General features: G+C 46.7%; 1 protein-coding gene across 1 annotated transcript; it reads left to right on the top strand.

Annotated features, from left to right (window-relative positions):
- The first annotated feature begins 948 nt into the window (after nt 1-948).
- LOC310859950 (signal-transducing adaptor protein 2-like) lies at nt 949-17,719 on the top strand. The gene is made up of 15 exons (XM_083766717.1): nt 949-1,216; nt 3,692-3,763; nt 3,953-4,072; nt 4,224-4,280; nt 4,915-5,081; nt 12,945-13,076; nt 13,674-13,743; nt 14,202-14,304; nt 14,432-14,491; nt 15,128-15,223; nt 15,401-15,469; nt 15,628-15,684; nt 15,829-15,888; nt 16,029-16,394; nt 16,742-17,719. Exons 1-15 carry the CDS (start codon nt 1,130-1,132, stop codon nt 16,792-16,794), a joined length of 1,569 nt encoding a protein of 522 aa, XP_083622843.1. The 5' UTR covers nt 949-1,129; the 3' UTR covers nt 16,795-17,719.
- Nucleotides 17,720-18,251: the final 532 nt, after the last annotated feature.

Raw genomic sequence — 18,251 nt, 5'->3', positions numbered from 1 at the left:
CACCGCCGTGCGACGGAGTATAAAGCCATCCCCTCACTCACTCCCCCGTCCTTGTCACTCTATTCTAGTGTCTCCCCCAGGTCCCCCTGTGTTCCTACAAACGGGTTTGTCTGGATCCGTGCCGTTTACCTGCCATTATTATTACGGTTATTACCCTAATATTATATTACGATAATATAGATATATATGTAAAAGATGATACTCAACATCAACTGTGCTTTTCATGTATACTCGTCCTGTTGTTAACTTTCCTCCTAAAATACACGATGACGGTCGCGTTTCTTTCACAACCAGCTCGAGGCATCCTCTCGGCTCTTTTAAGACCGGTCCGGTTACCGGTACATGATGCACGTGACATTGCACTACCAAAAACTCTTTATATATACATGGAACTCCATGCATGTAGTCAGTGTAAAGTTCACGTCTGACATCAGTGACGTGACGTCCTACTGCACTGCACCCCATATTATTTAGCCGGGCCCCATGATTTCATTTAACGACCCCCGAAGAAAGTCAAGCACCCGCTTCCACTCGCGCGACGTTCCTCCTTTATCTCTGAGGAGATTCCTGCAGTACCGCTTTACAGCCTGATGAGGGCAGCAAACAACCAACAGTTGACTTGGCTTCATGCCTATGCCTACAGGCTACAAGTGACCACCATGGGGTGACCACCAGTCCACTAGTATAATAGGACTATTGTTTTCCATTCCTAGAAGTCTTGGTTTAATACATACGGTATATACCATTTTCTGTTGGTAATCCCTTTTATATTCCCATAATTGCACAATAGAATAGATACTGACATACTGTATGTATGTCAGAGAATTCAGAAGCCTGAAAGATGAAGGCACCCGCCCAGAGGATAAAGCAACCAATCGGCATAGAGGATGCTGTGAAAGGTGTTTCCATAACCTTGGCAGGTGAGTCAGGTGGTGAGTTCCCTGACAGGCTCAGAAGAAGTCAGTCTATTGGATCAGGGAGAGGAAAACTTGAGTTCATTTCAAACATTTAACACACTAGTAGGCTACTGGTCTATATATTTTCAGCCTGCCTAATCAAACTATTGAACTGAAAATAATAGACTAGCTTTTCAAAGTTTTTAACACTGGGCAGTAATCAAGAGGTCGCTATGGCCAAGCGACCAGGTCGAGTAAGGAACCAACTTCCGCACTGTTATTATGAGGGCTACATGGAGAAGAGATCATTCAAAGATAAGGTAAGTTTTAAGCGGGAAAATTATGATACTTTATGGGCCTAGGAGGACTATTAAATTGTTCACTGACTGGTTTGAATTGAAACAATATGATGATCAAAAATATTGAATTGTTTTAATGTAGTTTCACTTGTTCTCTTTTTATTATTATTTTATCTAGTCCACTTCAGATATACTAAAAGTAGTAAATGTTTGTATTTTGATCTTTATTATTGCACACTTGTGCATGCTTTGCAAGCGCGCGGATGTGTGTGTGTGTGTGTGTGTGTGTGTGTGTGTGTGTGTGTGTGTGTGTGTGTGTGTGTGTGTGTGTGTGTGTGTGTCTGCTTACTGCTTGTGTGCATGCTTCCACATGAGTCATTCTTACAAATTTGAGATTGATGTGAGACAAATGTGCATTTCCTTAAGCTTTTCAATTTAAGTTGCCCTAACATATCATTAGCCTGTTTAAGGTCTGTCTAACCATGACTCTTAAAAAATCCCAAATGTGACCAAATCTGATCCAATATTCATGTTTTACAGTGGCGTATTTCAGACTGGTCAACTAACTCAATGCACTGTGTCCTTCATGGATTGTTTTTTTTGTTTCAAATGGGGCATGACCATACGAACATTATTCTGTTATGGGTTACAGGAGCTCTGCTCTGCTAAAGCATAACTTACTGATGCATTACGGCAGTATAAAAAGCCTGTTGGTGCAGTTTGTAAGCCAGTGGTCTAGTTACAATTCATGTGTCCTAGTTAGTTAATGATTAACAAATATCAGAAGGTTTTGAAAATGTCACCCATGGCTGAGTGAGATAAATGTTGTTTTTCATGGGCGTTGTAGTCTGTGACAAGATGAATAGTTTCTGGGAAGTGGGAGGGCTGTTAAGTGTGCGTGCACTTTGGTTTTCCGATAAGGTGAAAAGTCTCACTTGTTTCCTCTAACCAGTCTGGTTAGAGGAAGATTAGAACAGGTTGGGCATGATCATCAAGCTACCCCTTTTAAGACCCAAACAGCCTTAACTTCTCATAATGATTGAACAGTTATTATTATGATTTTCTTTTGTCCTTTTGTCCTCCACACCACATCTCTTCACCGAAAATAGCCGATTGTGAGCTTGTAGATCTGCTATTTTGGCTGAATGTTCTCCTCATAATAGGGACGCTAGAGTTGATGTGGTTAAACTTTAAACATTTGTTCATATACATAGGTGATAGTTGTAATCCAGCTTTCTACAATCTTCTAGTCATTTATCATCACACTTGACTAACAGTGACTTTGGCCTGATATTGATATAGACCAGGAACACCAGTTTATAGTGATTCCTACATGTGGCATTTCAAACTATTCTGTATTTGAATAGACAATGGGTATAAGTAAAAAAATACTTTTCGTAAAGCTTGCATTGCAATTATTAATATAGAGCCTGTCCGATTTATCAGTCTATGACAGATATATCACAGATATATCAGTATACTGTAGGTGTGTTGTCCGATAAGAACATTTTGTTTTACAAAACATAATGCAGAAAAAGATGCTTAACATAATTTAGAAATGGTTCTATTTGTGTTTTTCCAGGGACGTTTCAGTGCAGTGAAACGTCCCTGGACGTTACATTCTACATATCTTTGTCACAAGTGTTTGATTACCACATTTGACAATATCTGCCATTATGTTGATATTGGACTTTTTACTCCATATTGTCATGGCATCGGCCCCAAAAATACAGTTGTTTGGGCTCTAATACCTTCCTGTTCTCACAAATAGTATGACTCAATGATGTTTGTGAGGAAAATGGAGATACTTTCTCCATGTGTCTGCAGAGGAGTATATCTATCCGACCACTTTAACACTGCCACTAAAAATCATCTCATTTAATTCACACTCTGTCTCGGTCACCCACAAGCTCTTGTCTCATTAACTGAATGACATTATTCTAAAGGTTGACCGTGTTTTGTGTCTTGCACTAGGTATTTATTTTCACCGGGTCTCTCCGCAATGCAGTACTGCATACTGTATACTGCACTACATACTGTACAGTATGTATGTAGTGTACAGTAGTTCATTACAAATATTTGAAACAAAGCCTGCAAACTTAGGTTCATCCTACACACCTTAATTTAATAATTCGTGACACACATGAATATGGTAGAACACATCACACTCACTCTGTCTTTGGCTGCTAGCATATTTAACCCTAGAACACTAAACACGGGTGATTTTCACCCAGACAATAGTATATTTTTGTAATTTTCATAATGTTGCTGATGTCTGAGGTGGGTGGGTCTTTCAGTACTTTCACGATGCTATTTTCTTTTATATATATATATATATATATATATATATATAAAAAAAAATAACCTGGTTAATAATCCAGATACTACTTTTCCCCCTCTCAATTCCGCCTCTTTGTACCTTCACCTTTTGTTGTGGATCGACAAAATAACTGTCCCTCTCTCTGTCTTCCTGTCTGTTTGTCTGTGTGGTTGCAGACATCTCGGAAACTGTGGACCTGCCTGTGTGGAAACATGCTTTTCTTCTTCAACAACAGCAAAGATGTGGCCGTGAGTCACTTTCTTTAGAAGTAGGCTACTGTAGACCGGTACAGCTGCATGGCTGTCAGCAGCTGTTATTGATAAAACCGTTCACTAGGAATGTGACATCTCATTCCGTGTGTGTGTGTGTGTGTGTGTGTGTGTGTGTGTGTGTGTGTGTGTGTGTGTGTGTGTGTTTGTGTGCGCGCACCACCACAGTATGTAGAGAGGCTGGACCTCAACAACTTCATCTCCATAACAGATGACTGTAGCCGTGACCGGAAATTAGATGCAGCCAGGCTCATCCTGCGTCTAAAGGATGAAGACACCCATTTAACTGTAAGAGGAATATTACTGAATAATATACACAGTAAAATCCTTAGTGTTCAGTTTACTCTGGGTGTGTAGAAAATCTATGCTCTCAGAGTTCATTAAGTGTTCTCTTAACATGTAAAGGTCACCACTTTTAACAGAGTATTAATGTTTACAGGCCCCTAGCCTCGAAGCTCGTGAGCTGTGGAAAGGATTCATATATTCCGTGGTTCAGGTATGTTATTGAGTTTGGAATTGGTGGAGTCTAGATTCCTGTAATGCATACAACTCCAGGTTATGTCACTGCTTGGTTATCAGGGCAATATAATCAAACATTCAAATGTGATGAATTGAAAGTGACTTTTACGGCTGCTGTGAATTGATATGACGGAATTGATATGATGCAATGGATGTTGGAGTCTAAATGTTAATGGTCCATGTGAGGAAATAAAAGAAGCAATAAAATGTGCTTAACTTGAATGCAACATTCATTACAGTAAATTGAACACATACATACACAAACGCACACACAAACACTGTAATGGATGTGGCTTATTTGTGTTAATGATGTTAATTTAACTCTGAGAGTGTACAAATCGAACAAAATGCACCAGTGCCTCGCGGCAGTGGTTCTCAACGTGAGATGAGATGAGATGGGGGTCCGTGGCAAATTCCATATCATTTTTGGAATCCTTTACATGAAAAGGTTTGCGAAACCACTGCCTTACGGGACCCATGCCTTACGGGTCCAGTATTTGGTTCCAATTTGTACACTCTCACGAGTTAAATGAACACAGAGGATTTCACTGTGCAAAGAGTGTGTTTGTTCAACAGCTATAATTACAGACTGTGTGTGTGTTTCCACTCAGCTCTCAGTGCCTTCCTCTCTCAACCTGTTACCTGGTCAGATCCACATGCTCAAAGAGACAATAACGAGAGAGAAGGAAAGAATGCAGGCCATTTCTCCTCCACCCGCTGCACCTTCGCCTACCTTTGACAACAACATTTATATTAGTCCTTTGGGTGACATGCCAGCGTGAGTAGGCTACAGCATAATCATCCTACTAAGAAGGATAGTATTATTTAGCCTTTTTTCTTTTAATTATTCATACTATTTTCCGGTGTGAAAAGTGTGTGTGTGTGTGTGTGTGTGTGTGTGTGTGTGTGTGTGTGTGTGTGTGTGTGTGTGTGTGTGTGTGTGTGGGTGTGTGTGTGTGTGTGTGTGTGTGTGTGTGTGTGTGTGTGAGAGAGAGAGAGAGAGAGCAGGTAGGCCTACACCATTGTGTGCATGATGTGTGTGCGTGTCTGCAGTCAGGCATAATGTACAACTTTCCTATTAATTAACCACTTAAAGCTTATTTATACTTAGTTGACCAGAGTCCCTCAGGGTCTTTACAAGGCCTGTTCCTTTATTCCCTCTACACATAAAAATGTGTCTGCAAAAATAGCTGATCTACAGGCTTACACCTTATCTATATTTCGTACGACTGTTCATAATAGGGACGCTCGAGTTCAAATGGTTTATAATTATAATCATTGGATGATCTGGACGGTAAAGTCCAGATACATCACTTGTTGTCTTAAGTTCCTCTCTCGAAGAGAGTCATATGGGGTGCCGCCACCTGGTGGCGCAAAAGCACAGAAACTCTGCATGTACTCACGAACAATTCCATTGGATCGTGAACGTGAAGCTCACGGTGACCTCCCTAACCCCACCCACTCGGTATAAAACCGGGGGTTGGTCCCATGAGCGTCATTCCTCTACCTTTCTGCCGCAGATGCCAGATCGCTCTGACAAAGAATTCACCACCGGCTGTTGAAACTGTTTTCCCTAGAACGGACGAGTTTTTCTCATACTTGTACCTGGAAATTCGCAGCCCCTGCGAGGTGTTTTTCACTCACGAACGTTGCAGAAAAGTTCTCTCCAGCAGTAAGTCCTTTACACGGACAATAAAACACAAGTGTGCAGTCACGCGGCTTGTCGTTTAGTCCTTCTCTTCTACTAGCTTTGCGCCTTAGCACTCAGCTAGCTTACTGCTTCGCTTGGTCTACAGTTAGCTGCCACGTTCAGGGTTGCTGCTAGCTTAGCCTCCCTAGTGCTACTAGCTTTCAGCTTCCCTCATTAGCGAGTCCGCTGCTTAAAGCGTAGCCGTCAGGCACGTTTTTCCCCTTCGTCTACGCTAGCTACGTCCCGCCGTTAGCCCTTAGCCTACCGGCGAGGTGCTGACCAGCTACTAGCTAGACCCACGGCCCATAGCTACACGCTTCGTCTACGCTACCTGCGTAGCTATACGCTAGCTACGTCCAGCCGTTAGCCCTAGGCCTACCGGCGAGGCGCTAACCAGCTATTAGCTAGACCCACGGCCCGCAGCCACACGCTACGTCCCGCTTTTTAGCCTTCAGCCTTCCGGCGTCGCGCTAACTAGCCACAGCCTCGCTAACTTTCAAGCTATCTTCAGCCGTTAGGCGTTGATTTAGCGTCTCCAGCGTGCCTTACAACGCTGACTTGACGTCCAGCCGAACGGCGCCGTCAACTAGCATTCTCCGAGCGTAAGTTACGTAAGTTACGTAGTTTACCGCCCGCAGCTACATGCTACCTCCCGCTCTTAGCCTTCAGCCTTCCGGCGTCGCGCTAACTAGCTACAGCCTCGCTACCCTCCGAGCTATCTTCAGCCGTTAGGCGTTGATTTGGCTTCACCATCGTATCTCACAACGCTAGCTTGACGTCCAGCCGAACGGCGCCGTTAGCTAGCATTCTCCGAGCGTACGTTGGTTACGTAAGTAGGTTACGAGAGTTACGTAAGTTACGTTCCATAACCCTGGTTTTTTGAGTTAATTTTTTAATTTTTATTAAATCAACTCCATCGCACACCATGGCCACCGGCGGTGACGACAGTGACTTCGACCCCCCCCCCCATGGAACCAAAGAGTTGCTTCAGACATGGCTGTCTCTACCTCCTCTCCCAGACAGACACACATGCACTGTGCATGTTTTGTCTTTGTCTTCCACACATCAGAGATGCCTTGAGAACACACCACAGTTTCACAACGTGGTTTTCTCTGTTTGGACAGCTGATCTTCAGTGGAGCACCACGAGTCCTACTCTTTCTACTCCACCACCACTTTACTTTTACCCTGTTTTGTGAGTTACAGACAGTTTTCCTCACAACATTTTTGTTATATTATATATTATTATTATATAATGATATTATATTATAACTTAAAAGAGAAGTGCTTCTACAAGCTCTTGGACTGCTGGTTCCTCCTTCAAGCTGCACCAACACCCAAGACGACCTGCAGGGGTGACAACAGCCCTCCCGGGTTCCCCGAGGAGGAACGCCACCTGGGGTCTAGAGCATGGGTCTAAAGCATGCTCGCCAGGCTTTCGAGACCCCTGGTCTCTCCCCCTGCTGCTTCTGTTGCAGACAGGGAGACAGACTGACGCATCTCACGCGTCAAGAGTCACCAAGACAGGTCCCTGGTCGACACCTCCGAGCCCTGCTGTCCCGACCAGGCCCAAACCTCGAGGTCTAGGCCCAACGCCTCGTCCTCTCTCTCCAGACCCCTCAACCTTGACGCGTCTCAGAGACACCATGGCGAGTCCTTCCTCGGCTCCTCCCCTGCCAGGAAGGCGACTCGGACCGCCAACAACAAGCTCCACACGCTCTTCACCACACTGGTGAACAGGCCTGTGGAGCCAGACCCAAGACATCAGCCAGGCCTCGCCGGCTGGCTCTGGGTGCTGCTCTCCCTCCAGCGGGATCTCGTCGGCCCACCAACGAGGCTCCCCCGATCCGGGTGGTTGCGACGACGGGATGTCGGATGCAGTCCTAGGCCTCCACCGACAACTACCGCTACTACTACTTCACGCAGCGGCCAGACGCACAAGTCTCACTCGACGTGGTTCCCCAGCGACCCTCGACTACCGACTGCTTCCCTCAACATTACAGGTATGTACATTGTGAAGCTAGGTTTGTTTAGCTGTTTAGCTAACCTTTTCGAGGTCGGGAGTAGCAACCTCGTTGGATGGCCGATGCCACCCTAGCATGCTTAGCATTCTAGATAGGCTGCTTTCAAGGTGGACGATGGACAACGAGCTCCTCCAAGAGCTCCCTCCGTGGACGTGAGGGACAAATGTCCCCCACGCCCCACTGACCAACGCCGCCGCCCTCCAGCAGCCGCGGCCGGCACTAGGGAGGGCCACGCCAGCCTGGCCGCCAAGAAGATGTATGCCCTTGCTGCTGCACAGGGCAAACATCTCAACGCCGCTTCACTGCTCCAAGGATCTCTCACAGCCATCTTCGCGGGTATGGGGGCTGTCCCCTCCCGCGATGAGGTGACGGAGATGAAACGACGGCAAGGCTCAGCAGAAGTAGTGACACTTCCTGCCTCCCGGGGGAGACGCACCCTGACGTCTTCCCCCATCCCCCCCGCCTCAGGGCTTGCACTGGGCGTAGTAGTCTCGAACTGCACTCCCGAGCCGCCCCACAAGAGGTTGAGGCTCATGGCACGGGTTCCCGCCACGTACGGGCCCGTGACCAAGCCACACAAGACTGCACTAAATGCACATGTTTCTGTATGTTTCTCCATAATAAGGGCACTGCCCAAAACAATAAGAAAACAACAAGAACACCAATGTCGGGGGACCATGAACCCTCTGTCAGGGGCAACCCACGGGCTGGCCACTGCAGAGGGGCGGGGCATGAAACTGGTGGCGTACTCAAACGCCACTGGGGAGACGGGTCATGCCGAAAATTTTCTCTGGTCTGAGGGTGGACCACCCTTTAACCAGGCGCATTGCATAGTGGGAACGCCACGGCGCGTCACCATGGGTTCTGCGCACCTTAGCGAAGGGTTACAGACTCCAGTTCGCTATGAGACCCACCGCGTTCGGAGAGGTCATCTTCACCGAAGCACGGGGTCAAGCTGGCCATATACTCCAACAGGAGACGATAACTCTAGTGGAGAAGAAGGCCGTCAGAGGTGCCCCTCAGCCAGAACCGCAACGGTTTCTACTCGGGGGACCATGAACCCTCTGTCAGGGGTAACCCACGGGCTGCCCACTGCAGAGGGGCGGGGCATGAAGCCGGTGGCGTGCTCAAACGCCACTGGGGAGACGGGTCATGCCGAAAATGTCTCTGGTCTGGGGGTGGACCACCCTTTAACCAGGTACATTGCACAGTGGGAACGCCACGGCGCGTCACCATAGGTTCTGCACACCTTAGCGAAGGGTTACAGACTCCAGTTCGCTATGAGACCCCCCATGTTCGGCGAGGTCATCTTCACCGAAGCACGGGGTCAAGCTGGCCATATACTCCCAACAGGAGATAATGTCTCTAAAGGAGGCCGTCAGAGAGGTGCCCCTCAGCCAGAGCCGCAGCGGTTTCTACTCCCGCTACTTTCTGGTCAAGAAAAAGGGGGGGGGGGCTCCGTCCTATCCTGGACCTTCGAGCACTCAACAGACATCTCAAAACTTTCAAGTTCAAGATGCTGACGGCCAAGTCTCTGGCACGTTCCATACGCCCAGGCGATTGGTTCACGTCCATAGATCTAAAAGACTCCTTTTTCACATCCCTATCTACCCACCACACAGGAAGTTCCTGAGGTTCGGGTTTCAGGGGAGAGTGTACGAGTATACAGTTCTCCCCTTTGGGATGTCCCTTAGTCTCAGGGTCTTTGTTCGATGCACGGAAACTGCTCTCGCCCCATTACGGCAACAGGGTCTCCGGGTTGCAAGCTACATCGACGACTGGCTTCTGAGCGCGGCCTTGGAGCAGGAAGCGGTACAGAACACAGCCAGGGTATTGTCCCACGTGACCTCTCTAGGTTTCAACGTGAACCATACCAACAGCATGTTGACGCCAACGCAGTCCACGGACTTCATAGGCATCACGTTGGACTCAGTCGCATACACTGCGAAACTGAGCGCCGACCGGGTGGACGACCTACTGAAGTGTGCCGCACAGTTCAGGACGGGCCACACACTTCAACTCGGGGTGTGCCTGCGCATGGCAGGCCTCATGGCCTCAGCCATATCTCTGGCACGCTGGGCAGGCTGTACATGAGACCTTTCCGGTTGAAGTCTCTACACCTGCCTCCCAAGTTCACACGGCGCCGGGTGAGAGTCTCCCTGGGCTGTGTATTGGCCTTGAAATGGTGGTCTGACAGACGCAACCTGACGGAAGGGGTACCGCTGGGGTTGCCCCTGTCCAGAAGGGTGGTCACCACGGACGCCAGTCTTTCTGGCTGGGAGCCACTCACGAGGGCAGGACGGCCAGAGGGGTGTGGAACGGTTCCCTAGAGGGATCCGCTCACATCAACTGTCTAGAACTTCTGGCGGTGTTTTTCCTCGCCTTGAAGGAGTTCGAGCCGTTTCCTCGGGGGACATCACGTGTTGGTCCGTACGGACAACACCACGACGATGGCCTACATCATCAGACAAGGGGGGATCAAATCCCTGCGTCTGTGCTCACTAGCTCACAGACTGCTGGTCTGGTGTGACGGCCGGTTCATCTCCCTCACGGCCTGTCACGTCCCAGGACGCCAGAACTCAGCTGCGGACCTCCTATCGAGAGGCCCACTCCGCTACAGCGAATGGTCCCCCCATCCATGGGTGGTGGGCCAAATGTGGCGCAGATTTGGAGTTCCGGTGGCGGACCTATTTGCCACGGGGGAGAACACGAAGTTCCCCCTGTTCTTCTCCCTCACAGGCAGGCCGCCTCTGGGTCTGGATGCCTTGGCGCATCAGTGGCCTCAGGGCCTACTCTACGCCTTCCCACCGCTGGAACTGATCCCACAAGTTCTAGCCAGGGTGAGAGTTTTGGGCTCGGGGCTGCTACTGGTGGCTCCGGCCTGGGGGTCCTGGAGACAGGACATCGCTTCCCTCCTCTATCGCGACCCTTGGCGACTCCCTCTGAGGGTCGACCTGCTAACGCAGGCCAACGGCGAGATATTCCACCCGCGCCCCCAGCACTTGGACCTTTGGGTTTGGCCTGTGAGGGGGCACCGCTCGCGGTAGCGGATCTGCCACAGAATGTCATAGAGACTATTCTGAGTGCTAGAACAGTCTCCACCAGACGCCGGTGCAACACGGCTTGGCAGCTGTTTGAACGTTGGTGCTCGACCAGGCCTGGTGGGGTCCTTCCTTTCCAGGCCTCGGTGGGGCCCATCCGGACCTACCTGCAGGAATTCCTGGACAGAGGTCTAGGCTTGTCCTCGGTTGAGGTCAACTCGGCGGCGATATCCGCCTCCCACTTAGGTGTGAACAACGGACCGGTGAGTGAGAACCGCTGATCCGTCAGTTCATGAAGGGTGTCCTACACCTTAGACCGGTTGCCAGATCCCTGGTCCTAGCCTGGGATCTGACGGTGGTATTGTATGCGCTTAAGAAGGAGCCATTCGAACCACTGGAGGCAGTGGATTTGAAGTTTCTCTCGCTGAAGACCACGCTGCTGGTCGCACTGACGACTGCGAAGCGTGCTAGTGACATCCACGCACTCTCAGTCAATGAGAGCTGCATGAGGTTTAGTGGTAACAACGCTAAGGTCACGGTTAGGCCGAACTTGTCTTTCAAGCCAAAGGCCTTTCCTGCTGGTCGTGACCCGGTGGAGCTCTTGGCGTTCCACCCACCGCCTTTTGCCTCAGAGGAGGACAGGCGGCTACACTGTCTCTGTCCAGTCAGGGCGATCAGACTGTACAGGGACAGGACAGCTCCCTTCAGACAGGGAGATCAACTCTTTGTCTCTTGGGCCTCCCACGCCAGGTGGCAGGGGAAGCCTATAACAAAGGTGAGGCTTTCACAGTGGGTTGTGGAAGCTATACAACTGGCTTACACCAGTAGTGTGGTGGAGCTCCCTGAAGGGTTAAAAGCTCACTCCACGAGGGGCATGGCGGCATCCTGGGCCTTGGCACGGGGCGTCCCCATCCAGGATGTGTGCGCAGCGGCAAGTTGGTCGTCTCCCTTGACCTTTGCCACGTATTATAATCTTGACGTGGCACCCAGGGACTTAGCCCAGGCGGTCGTGGGTGCGGCAGCGCAGTGATTGACAGTACATAGTGCCCCCATGTTCGCATAAGCGTTCCCTAGAGTGGCTCTATGAGATGGTTAGCCATCAAGCTCGTTTCACGGGCACATGAGGCAGCTTGCTGTCGGCTCCTTAGTAGGGATTGATAGCAGTCGGACAGGTTGGTCTGTCCCGCTATCGGCTTTGCTCTACCTGGTCAGGGACCTAGGTAGCCTTTAATTGTCCTCCTTACGGGAGCATACACGTGCCACGCCTGAGGGTGACGTGCGTGTGTCTCTTGATAGGTGGACCGTGGATCGGTCCTATCAGCCGGTGTGATCATACGGGAGTGTTATGATCCCCATATGACTCTCTTCGAGAGAGGAACTTAAGACAACTTCGGGTTACTTCAGTAACCTCAGTTGTATAAGTGACTCGAAGAAGAGAGTCATCAAGACGCCCTTCTGCTTTGTCAGCGGCAGAAAGGTAGATTGATAGGAATGACGCTCATGGGACCAACCCCCGGTTTTATACCGAGTGGGTGGGGTTAGGGAGGTCACCGTGAGCTTCACGTTCACGATCCAATGGAATTGTTCGTGAGTACATGCAGAGTTTCTGTGCTTTTGCGCCACCAGGTGGCGGCACCCCATATGACTCTCTTCTTCGAGTCACTTATACAACTGAGGTTACTGAAGTAACCCGAAGTTAGTAATCATCTAGTCTGTCGGTAGAAACCTCATTATGTCCAAGACAGTTACTATTCAAATCCCAAAATGGCAAAGTAGCAGATCGAAAGCTCAAAACGTGTTGATTAGTGTCGTGTTTCCAGCTTGTTGTTATGCTATTTTTGATGCTTTTGTGTGATGTAGTATAATCAGCGTGTGTGTTTGGTGCAGGTGTTACCACCACGTGTCCCGTACGGAAGCAGAGCTGATGCTGGAGAGACACCATGATGGAGGAAACCTTCTGCTGAGACCAGGGAGGGATGGAACCTCATTTGCCATCACCACGAGACAAGAAATGAATGGGTACACACATACGCGCACGAACGAACACACACACACACACACACACACACACACACACACACACACACACACACACACACACAACAATTATAGTTGTACAGAAACCCGTCATCATCTTTAGGCAGATTTTATTTTTTAATCAAGACATTGTTTTTAAATATTCCGATTCGTGAGAATGATGGCTTCCATTATCGCATTGCAACTTTTCAGGAATAGAAAGCCTGTGGTTTCTATTAAATTAGGGTTTCTGAACTACCCACAGACCCATGAGACACAGACCGAGTAGAAAATAATTGTGGAATTTTATCATGAACATTCGTGAAGACCAATATGAAGATAGAAAAGTAGAAAAGTGGTCCTTCAAGTTCAGCCTTATGCAAGTTCCTATCAGTGTCAACATGTGTTTGAATTCAGTCAGATCATGAGATCATGGTTTATCTTTTCTCTAATACCATTGTCAAAACGATAACATCACATCAAGACAAAGCAACCTATTTATATCCATGTTTGGTTTATTTTGACAACACCTTTTTCAACACTGCATATATGGCATATATCATCTCTTTATGTATTTTCCTATCTCTCTCTCTCAAACAGGTCAGTATTCAGACACTACCGCGTGGCACGCAAACATGATGGACGCTTTGCCATCGATGTAGACCAGCCTGTGAGTAAAATGGATATGTTCTGTGATTAGAAAATATACTTGTGCCACAATAAAGCCTAATGTATTGTATACTTCATTGAATGACAGTGCACAGCAAAGTATGAACGAATTAGGTTTAAGCGAGTCAACCTGAAACCAAGCAAAAAATGTAATGAAATCGTTTGGTAATATTGTGGCAATTCAATATCCAGGTATGTTCTCATCCAGCCATTATATCATGTGCAAAATAGTGTAAATTCTGTATTCTGTTTACTATCAAATATCAAATCAAATATTATATAAAAATATATATAATAATAATAATAATAATCAAGTATCAATTAAATCGGTTATTGTATTATATTATTGACATAATATTTATCTGGTACATAAAACCTGGGCCTCTAATCTGGGTAATTTCCTGTTCTCTCTGTCCATTAGTGGTCATTAAATCATTGCATTGCATGCTCTCTGTGCAGATCATCTGCGCCACGCTGCATGATGTCATTAGCAGTATGGTGAAGAAAACCGGCGGAACTATGACGCCGTTCATCATGGACGGAACCTATGATGAGAACATCAGTACGAAAGATTTCTTTCATCTACCTCTTCTCTACCTCTTTCGCCTTTTTTCCCACGGTTATTTATTTAATTTTATTTATGTTTTATTCATGTTAATCTCTCCTGCATCGATAATCTATGATTTCAGTGTTGAATATCTGTCCACTGCCTGACAGTTCAAATTCCTGTGATTCTATACCAAATTCTGGTGAGCAAACAAGGGCTTTTTAATCAATCAGTGAATCAATCAATGAATCAATTAATTACACACACATGTCTGTCTGTCTGTCTGTCTGTCTGTCTGTCTGTCTGTCTGTCTGTCTGTCTGTCTGTCTGTCTGTCTGTCTTGGGACATTTGTGGTCATAGTGACTACATCTGTCATTAAAAAAATATGTTGTATAATTGCAATTACAACAGTTTCAGTGAAGCTTGCTTCAGTGATGCTTGCCGAACTCGACTACGTCTCGTTCCTGACCGCATCACTGTCGTGCCAATAATCACGTTAAACCACACCCTCTCGTGTAATATTGCTTAAATATCACCCTCCCCGCCCAGCTTCCCTCCACCGAAAACAGGTATTTGTGTAGACGCTCAACAAAGCCAGATGCACCGCATTAGTTTCGAACCCCCAGACTTTGCAGTGGTGGGCAGCTACTTTACCATTTCGCCTTGACTCACTTCCTTATTTGAACCATGCCTCACGCATTCACCTATCCACTTGCTAGTTAAACCTTCTGCACCTTCACCTCTGACCCCATGTATTTGTCCACCACAGATTAAATATAGCTCCTGTGCATGGCTTCTGTCATTAAAGCATTCTGTTCTAATCCTGTGTGTCTGCAGTGTTTGTTCAGTCAGATGAAGAGAATGGGGAGAAGAGCGTTCAGAGTGCCTTGTCAGACTCTATCCCTCTACAAGTGCCATGTCCTCCCAGACCAGGTAAGCAGGCCAGGTCCCTCGCACGCACGCACACGCATGCACGCACACACTCACACCTAACCTTTGTTTATCTTGGGAAGATTTACTAAGTGTGCACAGTCTTAGCAACCCCAGTACATCGCCACTGTTGGTAGTTGTCTTTGAATATTTCATGTACCACATTTTGTGTTGTGTCAGGTCCAAGAAGAATATCACTGCCAGAGCCAGAGTTTGAGATGTGTGAGAAACTATACCTGAATGACACATGTGAGTGATTTACTGTCATTAGCCACAGTTCCATCAATCTATCCTTCACCATTCATTCTCTTCATACTTACACTCACCACACTCAAATCAATCGCAAACAGGTCTGACTTCATACCCATGCACCTGTTGTTTACCGCTGTCTGTCTGTGCTCAAACAGGGACGGAGAAAGAGAAAGAACTCGTTGTGCGCCCTCCTGTTCCATTCCGTTGGCCAGGTGAGTCATCTCTTTTCATCCTCTGCATTGGGAGTTATTGATATTCAATGTAGACACAGACACTGCAAACGTCTCGTCTTCTGATTCTTCTGTATCTGTATTAATCATGTTAATCTCTCCTGCATCGATAATCTATGATTTCAGTGTTGAATATCTGTCCACTGCCTGACAGTTCAAATTCCTGTGATTCTATACCAAGTTCTGGTGAGCAAACAAGGGCTTTTTAATCAATCAGTGAATCAATCAATGAATCAATGAATTACACATGCCTGCCTGTCTGTCTGTCTGTCTGTCAACAGAGTTAGCGATAATGTATTAACCCTGTGTCTCCTGTTATGTTGCAGGTCTTGAGAGGAAAGCACCAAAACAAGCCTTGATGCCTCCTGCGCCTGTCCTTCGCAACTTTACTCTTCCCTCGTCCTCTGCAGACAACCTAGGTCCCGCGACCGCACCTCGCACCTTTACTCGTCCCTCGTCCTCTGCAGACAACCTAGGTCCCGCGACCGCACCTCGCAGGTTGTCCTCTACAGACAACCTAGGTCCCGCGACCGCACCTCGCACCTTCACTCTTCCCTCGTCCTCTACAGACAACCTAGGTCCCACGGCCGCACCTCGCACCATTTCTCTTGCCCCGTCCTCTGCAGACAACCAGGATGGAAGGACGAGGAGACTCACTGTGGGTTTTGTCCCACATGACCCTCTGGCACAGAGTAAGTCCACACAACAATGTCAACTGCTGATGCTTACAGTATTTGAACACTTTGATTCATTAAGGTATACATGTATGCTTATCCCATGCTATCTCTGATAGTCGGCTATTGTAAATAGCTTCATTGTCAAATCTAGGTTTTGACAATGGTTTCAAACACAAATGACCATAATAGACAATGAAATATAAATTGCTAGTAAGTGTGTATGATGCTCTGTCAGTTTATGTCTCTCCTGGCTTCCTACACTGTATCCAATGCCAGACATGCAAGTCATCATTAAATACAAATATTGAATTATTTTTGTTTGAATAGTCTCATATTTTGGACACATCCTTGTTCCCTTTTAGCCATGGCAGAGGAACTGAGACAAAAGCTGGAGAAGAGACGAATGATGTCATAGTGACCTCTTCTGGTGGTGACATCAACAAGAAACCAGCCAGGAAGTCTGGGGTATTAGTTGGCTGAGCCTGAGACTGGTTAAATGGTAAATGGTGCATTTATATAGAACATTTATCCAAGGCGCTTTACAATAATTGTGCATTACATTCACCCATTCACGAAAACCATGGAAGGCACCAAGCTGCTCATCAGGAGCAATTAGGGGTTCAGAGAATTGTGCGAGGCCGAGGACACTTCGACACTAACTCTGGTGGAGCCTGGCTTATACCTCCTGAGCCACTGCCACCCCCGTCACCTCTTGATGAAACTGAATGAGAGGCCTGTCTCTGTTCCTGGCTTCCACCACTGAGTCACTGACTATACTTCAGGTGGTGGGAAAATCCAGTTGTGGTGGGTTTCCCACATTCCAGTGTGATGTAAGGGCAAAAAAGGCCACCGTGTGAATACGCTGCCTGCACTGACCCCTCCTTCACATCTTGGCACGGGATCTTCCTAATCCTCTGCCGCCTGTCAGCGGCCCATCAGTCTGGAAGATAAAACACCTCATCGATTACTTGTCGTTGGAAACTCACTAGCAAATGAAGTGACTGTAAATCGGGGTGCACAATGTACAGCACGTCTCATTATCCTCACTCTGTTCCTGTACGTTTTGCACATTTGTTCCAAGGAAATGAAGGAAAACACATACTTCTTTTTAATATATTTCAATGTATTAATTACATAATAAACACTATATTATATTTTGTATACTGTATATATTATTTTTACCTTTTTATCAGTGTTGTTTGTTTCTGGTTTGTGAGTGACCATTTTCTCTTATGTCAGAGAAAATAAATGCCTATTCTTTTCGTTATAAAATGTACATCATATTATTACTTTTTCCATAAACCGTATTCTGAATAAATATGGGTATAGGTTTTATTTAAGGTGAATTCCTGACTTTTACTCCCCGTTGTGTTTAATCCATTAACATCTGAGGCCGATTCAATGAATTGTTCTAAAACTTTACTATACTATGTAAACTAACGTAAAAAACTTTCAAGAATAAAATAAATAAATAGATGTACAAGCTTACAGCACTTCACAAAGTTACATGCTGTGAGCTTGTATATCTGTTATATTTTAATAGCCAATGCAAAAAATCATGAAATGACACAGATGCTTTCCCGCATTTGTCTAAGAGGAATGCACATTGCACACAGTAACTGAGGATCCACAGCGTGCTCTAACTCCTTTATTTCCTCAATTTGACTCATACATTATAGTGGAAAAAAAATAACTATTTACAATACATTGTGAAATTATTGTATGAAACAACGTTAAAATAACTTTAAAGCATCGCAAGGCTACAGATATCCAGAGGACGCATACATACAGTACATACACATAGAGCAACCTGACACCTCGTACTGTGTAACATGGAAGCAATGCAGAGGTCAAGTGGCACACAAGTAAAGA

The sequence above is a fragment of the Protomyctophum parallelum genome (genome assembly GCF_964188405.1).
Source record: "Protomyctophum parallelum genome assembly, chromosome: 6".
In the NCBI taxonomy this organism is placed as follows: domain Eukaryota; kingdom Metazoa; phylum Chordata; class Actinopteri; order Myctophiformes; family Myctophidae; genus Protomyctophum; species Protomyctophum parallelum.
Note: the sequence above shows the minus strand (reverse complement) of the source record. Positions and strands in the feature narration are given on the sequence as shown.